The sequence below is a fragment of the Pyxicephalus adspersus genome, chromosome 3, assembly GCF_032062135.1.
Source record: "Pyxicephalus adspersus chromosome 3, UCB_Pads_2.0, whole genome shotgun sequence".
Lineage (NCBI taxonomy): Eukaryota > Metazoa > Chordata > Amphibia > Anura > Pyxicephalidae > Pyxicephalus > Pyxicephalus adspersus.
In genome coordinates, this window is record NC_092860.1 from 121097423 (window position 1) to 121105788 (window position 8366).

An 8366-nucleotide genomic window follows, 5' to 3' on the forward strand; every position below is an offset into this window, starting at 1 on the left:
CAGAGATGGAAGACAAGGCTTTAAAATGAAGAAGCTCTTACATGTCAGTACGGATAAAATGAATCATATAGAATGCCTTTATTTGACAGACGTGCCCTCTGTCCTTTGTTCGGTGCATGTACTGGGCAGTAGTCGGTTGAAGAAGAAGCACAGAATGTAATAAGGCAGACAAAGTGTCAAAGAACTTTGATAAAGGAAGTAGGGCTCCATGGGTTACTATACCAGACTCAAACAGAACAATGTCCTCAGGTTAAATATATTACTCACCCTGAAGAGTTTTACAACTTTTTTTTTTTTGCCTGAGCTAATTTTGGTTAACAAAACTTCAGTAAAGTCATATTAAAATATAGCCAACGGGAGCACTGTATGGACTAAAATGTATTTACATAAAAGCAAAGAAAGTGAAGTGCAACCAAAATAAATACACAAGGAATCAAGTTGAATTTACTATGAGGTTGTCTTGATCTGTGTAACCAGGAAAAAAAATCTAAATCCTTCTTGACTGTTAGAAGATCTGTTATGCCCATAGTTTTGCTTATTCTCTACAACAGGGGTGTCAATTTTTGGCCCGCAACATCCTTTTTTTGGCCCCCAAAGGAATCCTAAATATGAATTGCTGCTGGTTCACCGCTGCATTGAAATAGCGCCGCTACTACAATTCCCGGCATCACTCACATCTATAGACCAGCGGCCTCTCTGCCTATGTGTGGCCCCGCCTTGGACTGTTTTATAGATGCAGGGAATTGTAGTAGCGGTGCTTTTTCAGTGAGGAGGGAGTTCCAGGCACTCATAACAATAAGCCTCGCATTGGACTGTTTTCTTGACACAGGGAATTGTAGTAGCGATGCTATTTCAGTTTCAAGTTTGGCCCGCAACTGTCTAAGTTTTTAATTTTTGCCCACTGTGTATTTAAGTTTGGCACCTGTGCTCTACAATGTACATTTATATTGCTCCTAAAGTGGATTTGAAAAAGTGAAAATTTGTAATAACACAGGTCAACATGTCATTTTCATCAGATATAATTTTATGTGGGCTTTGTAGTATTTTTCACAACGAAAGCACAACGTAGCCAAATTACTACAGAGCTTTAAAAGATATTCAAGATATATTTTGGCTGTCCACTTGGTGAACAGGATAAATCTTGGGCTCCACATGTCATCTGTACCAGTTGTTTCAACGGACTGCGTGACTGGCTAAATCAGGGTAAAGCAGCAATGCCATTTGTAATCCTGATGGTGTTGAGAGAACCGCAAGACCATCTAAGCGACTGCTATTTTTGCCGCGCCCGGATTCTCAGAACACACCAGTTGAACATCTGTGGGGATCTAAAGGTCATTGGCTTGCTGATGGGAATGCAAGGAGGATTCACAAAATATTGCTGTTTCCTATGCCTGTGGGACAGCCGATCTACGGGAGACCATTATGTCAAGCATGATTGGCTACCAAAGGAATACCTATAAGCCCGGAACAAGCAGTGTCAAGTTTCTGCCTCTGGTTGATAAAATATTTCTGCCTCCTCTCTGTATCAAGTTAGGCTTGATGAAGAACCTTTTAAAGACCAAGGGTAAATCAAACTCCATGGGTTTTCAGTACCTTGTTGAGAAGTCACTGCTGGATGCTGTACCACAACAATCCAGACAAAGAGTACACAAGAAAAACATACTCCAATCATTTCCTAAGAAACAATGGTACCTGACTGACACTGTTCAGTAGATCTATACCACAGTGTGCCTTATTTTACTTCACACTGAAGATGTATTAACATTCACTTTAATGGTGCTTACGTTTTAGTACAAAATACATGCACGTACAATGTTAACTATAATAGTACTCATAACTCAAGACCTGTATGTGTTAGGAAAAAAACAAAAACAGATCTGAAATCGAAAAACTGATTTAGAAAAGTTTGCTGTGGTTTATGATGATTATCAAAACTTTTTTTTTGTTGACCTGTGTAATTCTAAAAGTGGCAACTGTGTCAAATGATGCCCTAAAAATGTTCCTTCTGAAACTTTGTGTGCTTGGGTTTGTCTGTGCCTTCAAACTTGTAGCTGTATATTTGTGAGATCATCTACAGCACTGCTAGTTTTAAGAGATTTGGAGTGGGATTTAGTGGTCTATCTATTGTTTGTTGATGTATTGCGCATGTTCTCCTTGCAGGAGACAAAGCTGTACCTAAGGATCTGAAAAGCAAGGCTTTCCCTGCTTTATTCTGTGGACCTGAATTCTGAACCTTTCCTGATGCTTCTTGATTATATCATCACCGATCATCAGATTACCAGCTTTCAGAGGGGTAGCTCTGATATCAGAAGGTAAAGTTGTGCTTTATAAATGGGCACCTCCACATAGAGATTCAATTCAGAACAAGGCAAGCAAGTAGGTAAGGGATAAAAAGCTATGCTACAGTAGGTAGTACTGGTGACTAGTTCCTTGACCTCTTGGCTTTTAGGGAAAGGCTTTCCCAGTTCAGGTTCCCTTTAGTTTTCTAATAATGGTTGGAATATGCCCCTGGTATTTAACTGTCAAAATATTAACTGTTTAACGGTTATGTATATTAGGGGGTTATAGAAGGGCGTCCGAACACCTTTGTACAAGGAGACATTAAAAATAACATAATAGGCTGATGATGGCTGATTTTTTTACATAATGATTACGAGAACTCTCTGAGACTGAGACTGATGGATGGTAGAAGACCTTTAGGTGTGTAGCCACAGTCTTTGTGCCACAAATATGATTAAATGAGACAGGATGTTTTTTTCCTGGGGATTGTATGGTTCCATGAAACAAATGCCAATGATTTGAATATTCACACACACAAAACCAACACAGTAATATGCTACGGAAATCATGGTAGCACATAGACAACACTAAGGTGATTAAGTCTCTGTGTGCAAAACAGTGATAATTTATGGCTACATAAGCAAAAAGCTAATTGTGGCAATACATGGACAAAACCCATGAAAATCGTGGCTTTATGTGTGAAACCCTATGACAAATATGGTAACATTAGAATAACAAACTGACAATCATGGTAACATTTTAAAAACACTGGGGTTTATAAAAATATGTAGGCAATGTATTTGCTACTGTTGCAAATTGTGGCCAATACCTAATTGCAATTATATCAATATGTACATTATGCAACACAATGTCAATTATCATACCAATAGGACAATTTTTGCAGGATACAGCCAACCCACTGAAAGATATAGTATTACATTGGTAACAGTCAGGCAATATTTTCTCAAACCCCCAGGCTGCAGACTGGTGCCAGTCTGTGGCTGGTGGCAGAAGCGCAGGCAGCGGCCCTCCTTACACTGCTCTAAAGCTAGGGGCAGTGTGACAGCAGGAGCGCAACCAGGGGGAACACTGCTTACACAGGAGCTGCTGAGAATGGCGGAGCAATGTATGTAAGGCTTACACTTCTCTGCCATTCCCAGCAGCTTTGCCACCTGACTGGGAACCATCTCTCTTATACAGCTCTGCTATTCTCAGCTAGTGTCCTGACAGGAGGCCGAGCTGCTGAGATTAGTAGAGTAGTGTAAGCTGTACATGTTACCAGGCCCTGCTGTCAGAAAGGTTGGGGACCACTGATTTAAACAATAAAATGCAATGGACCCCATACAACCTTCTTCTACTGCTGTACCTTTTGCCTTTAATCTGCATTTGCATGGAATCAATAGGAAGGCACAACTGTACTATTTTAAACATCAGATTAGAAGCCTTGGAGAAATTAATTCAATCAGGCTCTATACCTTTACTTCAGTCAGCAGGTTAGTATTATTGTTATTATATAGGTGAAAGTACAGAAATTCTTATCTTGCAGCACTACAGTGCTAGATCGGATATTATTTGCATAGAGTTTGAATGTTCTACCCATGATTGCATTATTGTACTTTCATATAAAGTACAGGTATTTGATTTGGCTTCTTTCCCTGACCTAAGCTCACCCACCTTCCTCCTCCACAGTGGTATACATACAGAGATCAGATGTCTGTGGTTCTGTTTGTTTCCGTCATTTCCTATCCTGGTTGCACCTGTGCATTATATAGCTCCAAAGAACTCTATGGGACTGACTGTTTCCCCTGAGAAGTCTATGGGACTGTAATGTGTGACCAGGGCAGCACTGGATGTACACAGAGGATCCGTGGTAATCAGATTTCAGTAGGTATAAATCTAATAAGGGGGTGCTAGTTTAGGTCAGGAAAAAATAAAAATGTATGTCATTTGTTTGCTTGCAATTATCCTTTACTTTTAATTTTCAAGTTTTTTTAATATTAAACAATCTGTTAATGCCATTTTGTATTAGTACCTCTTACACACATTCTAGATATCTGCCCAAGAAAAACAATTGGGATCTTCCTAGGTGACAATCTAGCATGTGTTCACCGGCCTTTGGATTTGTTTAGCAATCTACCGTGCCAGATCACTAAATGGCCAACCAGGGATGAATGCTGTCATTTCCCATGGAGGAGGACACAGCAATATCCCTACAGGTCATTTTACTCCTCACTTGTGCATAGGAATGGACAATAGGCCCCATACACCCTCCTACTGCTGTACGTTTTGCCTTCAATCTGTTTCTAGGTAGGAGTCTGTGTCTATGCTTTCTCCTCGTTCAGTACTGCTTATTTTCTATTGGGAGGAATAATGTGGAATAAACTGTGTTTAATTTACTCTTACTGAGAATTAGAAAGGTTTCCAAAGACAGAAATTTGACATCTATAAGTAGCCTGGAGTGAGAGCTAAAATACTGTGAGCCCATGCTGCATGATGATGTGTCCCCAAGGGGCTTGGCCTAAAAGTAATGGGTTTGATGTCCCTGACCATCATTCAACCTGTTACATGAGCAGCACTCGGAATAGGAATGATAAATATGTGTGAGACAGCGGCAGAAATAAGGTAAGTTTTGCAGCAATAGCATATTTTTTGGAATTTTACCAGGTGTAGGGCAGCAAAAGAACAAAATTAAATTTAAAGTAATCTTGTGACTGAATCATGTATTCTGAACACTACATAATCTGAACAAGCAGTAAAAGCATTTTAAAGCAAGCCCTAATTCATCCCAGTATCTATAAGCACTGTTAAGAAATTGTTTTTTTAAAGTTTACAACATAAGCAGTGGGTTTTTCTTGGCAGACTGCCAGCCCACAAATGCAGACACACAACAGGTGATTCTAAGCTGTTAGAAACCAACTGAACCCCAGAGTCAATGTTGTGATCAGTAAAAATATTTGAAAATAGATAACTTCATATAAAAATCAGGGGTCGGGTATGGTATGTTGCTTGTAGTCCAGTTTGAGACTGCCTTAAAGCAGAAGTAAACCTGCACAACTCATCTATCCATGTTATTACAGGGCACCACAATCTTCCTTTCTTCTGCTTTCTAGAGACAATCTTCAGCCATCTTTGATTGGCTGTGCCATTTACTTATTCACTCACTCATAGGAAGTCAGGATTGCCGGCTTTCCCTGACAACCACAACTTTAAAACTTTTCACTAGGCAGGTAGGATGGGTTATTGTAGAAGGGACATTGGTTGTTCCTTTCTGCAATACCCACTTGCCTGATCCTTTATTTCCACTTTACATGTACTGGGGTACACTCACCGTCCTTCCATAAAATAATGGCCTGCTGGTTCTACATTGTACATGATAACCTCAGAGGACTGTGCTCAGCCAAGCAACAAAGAGAAGCTGCTTCAGTGGACCAATTACATTAAAGCAGACCTAATACTACATTCTTTATTTTATATAAAAGAGTGGCTAACCCTTTTTACAATGAAAATTTTGTTTTTTTTTTATTTTATTTTCAACATCTTATCATTAAGGTGCACTAGGTATGCACCAGGAAGTGTTTGAAAAAAACATACAGGGGATCAGTGTCATGTAACAAAGAATAGAAAACATGGTAAATGTTTGAATAAAATGGCAAATATTTATAACACAATGTAACAAAAAAAAGTTCTTGGCAGTTTAAATGATAATTCTTAAGTTTTTCACTCTGATCCAGTGGAAGTGTCAGGTGTACAAGGGGATACTGCGCTGTTTTGTTTTTCATGCAATAAGAGAACTTTCCCAAACTTAAATGGGGACCTAAACTCACATTTGTTTTTTAAGTGCAACACCATTTTTTAAAAAAAAAAACAAAAAGGGTACAGCACCTCCTCTTTCAGTCTTGATCGCCTAGACCCTCCCGGGATACCTACATCACACATCCCAGGAGGCTCCGGGTGCTCCTTTTTTTCTATTAAGACATTTTTTCTATTAACAAAGTAAATGCCGATCTCACACAAGCGCAGTAAGATCGTCTCTCTTTTTTCCCCCCTTACAGCGGCTATGTCACCCGATCGCACACATGCGCAGTGTGAGATAGTGTGACATGCCAAGAAGACCGTGGAAAAAGAAGGAAATGAAGAATGAAGATGGCGGTGCCTGGCGCTGATGAAGAAGAATTCCAGGACAACGTGGGACCAGATCACGGGAAGGACCAGCGCCATTGGGGGATCTGCAGGATTAAAGTGTAACTTTTTTGTTTTCGATTTAGTTCTACTTTAATAGGGTTGTCTAACTTTTACTTGTACCCTGCAAATGTACAAGGGCACCTGGAATCATTTCTTCTCAATCAACCATTGTAGTGCCTAACGTTAGTCCTAGTCTGCTCAAGTATCTTTTTTGCAATATCACCCCGAACTGTAGATAGCTACCCAGTGTAGCATTTTAGACACCTACACTGCATCCACAGAGCCATGACCCTCAAAACAATTATCAATCAGGATAGACATCCTTGCACTTGGGCAGCTGTCCAAGCTGCACCATTCATGGCCATATAAACTGTTAAATGGAATCAATCATCGCTTCCTGGATCTGAAGACTGCAATACATAAATATAAAAACAGAATGAAAACAAAAAGTTAAAGTGAAGCTGAATATAATGCTACAGCAACCTGGTACTTCTGGGTATGGAGCACATGTGCATGCCAACCATATCCCCACCTCCTACAAAGCCTTGGCCATAGGGCATTCATCCCATAACAAATGGCTAAATGTAATCTTACCTACCAAGTATTACTACGGGGTTATCCCCTCCTACAATACAACACAACCACCTCCTCCAATATCTGAACTCTGGTATGAACCTTGAACTCTCGTATGAACAGCAATCAGATAACATGGGCAACAGTGGGAACAAATATATAAATATTATATAATAATAAGAAGAAGAATACATAAAAACAAACATAAATAAAGACATATTTAAAAACAAACCTACAGACATCTGATAGAGATTCGCATAATAATGAATAGATGAATATTAAATTATGTTTTTTAACAATATGCAAAAAAACTAATAAATCTATATCCTATACTGCATATGATAGCAATGTACAGCTATTATCATACATTCGTTTACAGCAGGCTCCTCACATGAAGAATGCATTTGTATCAAACAGAAATAGCATTTGTGTATCAGCAGATGATAAATCAGTAATATCATGTTATACCTCTTTCTTCTTTTGTCCTCCCCCACTCTGCAGGCACAGGAGTAAGATAAGCAGGCTGCTCACAATGAACAGATGCTGCATTGCTGCTCTCATGCTGCTCGCCATGATTCTGTAGCTCTGCATCACCATCAGCACCTGCTTGCCAATGATCGGCTATTATCATTGGCTGAAGAGGCACCCAATCACAGCTGGAGGATAAAGCAGAGCATCACTGTTACTGTAGTCTTTGTCAGTGGGATTAGAGAAGCAATGAGCTAGGAAATCATTATAGGAGTGCTGGGAATATTGGAATATATCAATATGTGACAATGGCTTTTCTGTACTGCTCCTAACATGTGTGCAACCTTAATGTGTGTATTCTATTATCGATTCTATTTAATAGTATATTTTATTACATTATATAATTTATATATATATATATATATATATATATATATATATGTAATTTAAATATTAAATACAATAAGTATATTTAAAAAATACAAATTTATAGGGCTGACTTCTGTTTTCTTTTTTCTTTGGTTTTTGGTTTTCTGAGATTTTAATGGGCCTATTGCTGTTTTAATTATCTAGCTGAATTAAAATCCAAGAATGAACATCGGATAAGTATTAAAGGAAATCTGCCTTGAAATGTTTTCTGAGCTGATGACCCTCAACAAAAATTCAGCCAGCAAGGTCAAAATGTTTATTGTACATAATGGTTACTGATCAGTTGAAAGTAGAAAAGTATTTTTTGTAAAGGTCAGGGGTACTTTTTGAAAGTGATCCCGCACTTTAAATAAAGCAGTTTAGTTAAAGCTGAAACTTTTCTGCCTATATTTTGCCTTCATTGGTTCCTCCATATTCCCATATTCAACATGCTA

At 38.8% G+C, this 8366-nt stretch overlaps 1 protein-coding gene across 1 annotated transcript in view; it reads right to left on the reverse strand.

The window, feature by feature from the left end:
* The window catches only part of TUSC3 (tumor suppressor candidate 3), a 139101-nt gene extending 131459 nt beyond the window's left edge, over window positions 1–7642 (reverse strand). Inside the window, exon 1 of the mRNA XM_072406193.1 lies at window positions 7504–7642. Coding sequence (XP_072262294.1) covers window positions 7504–7632 — 129 coding nt within the window. The 5' untranslated portion in view covers window positions 7633–7642. The remainder of the gene's footprint in view (window positions 1–7503) is intronic.
* Window positions 7643–8366: the final 724 nt, after the last annotated feature.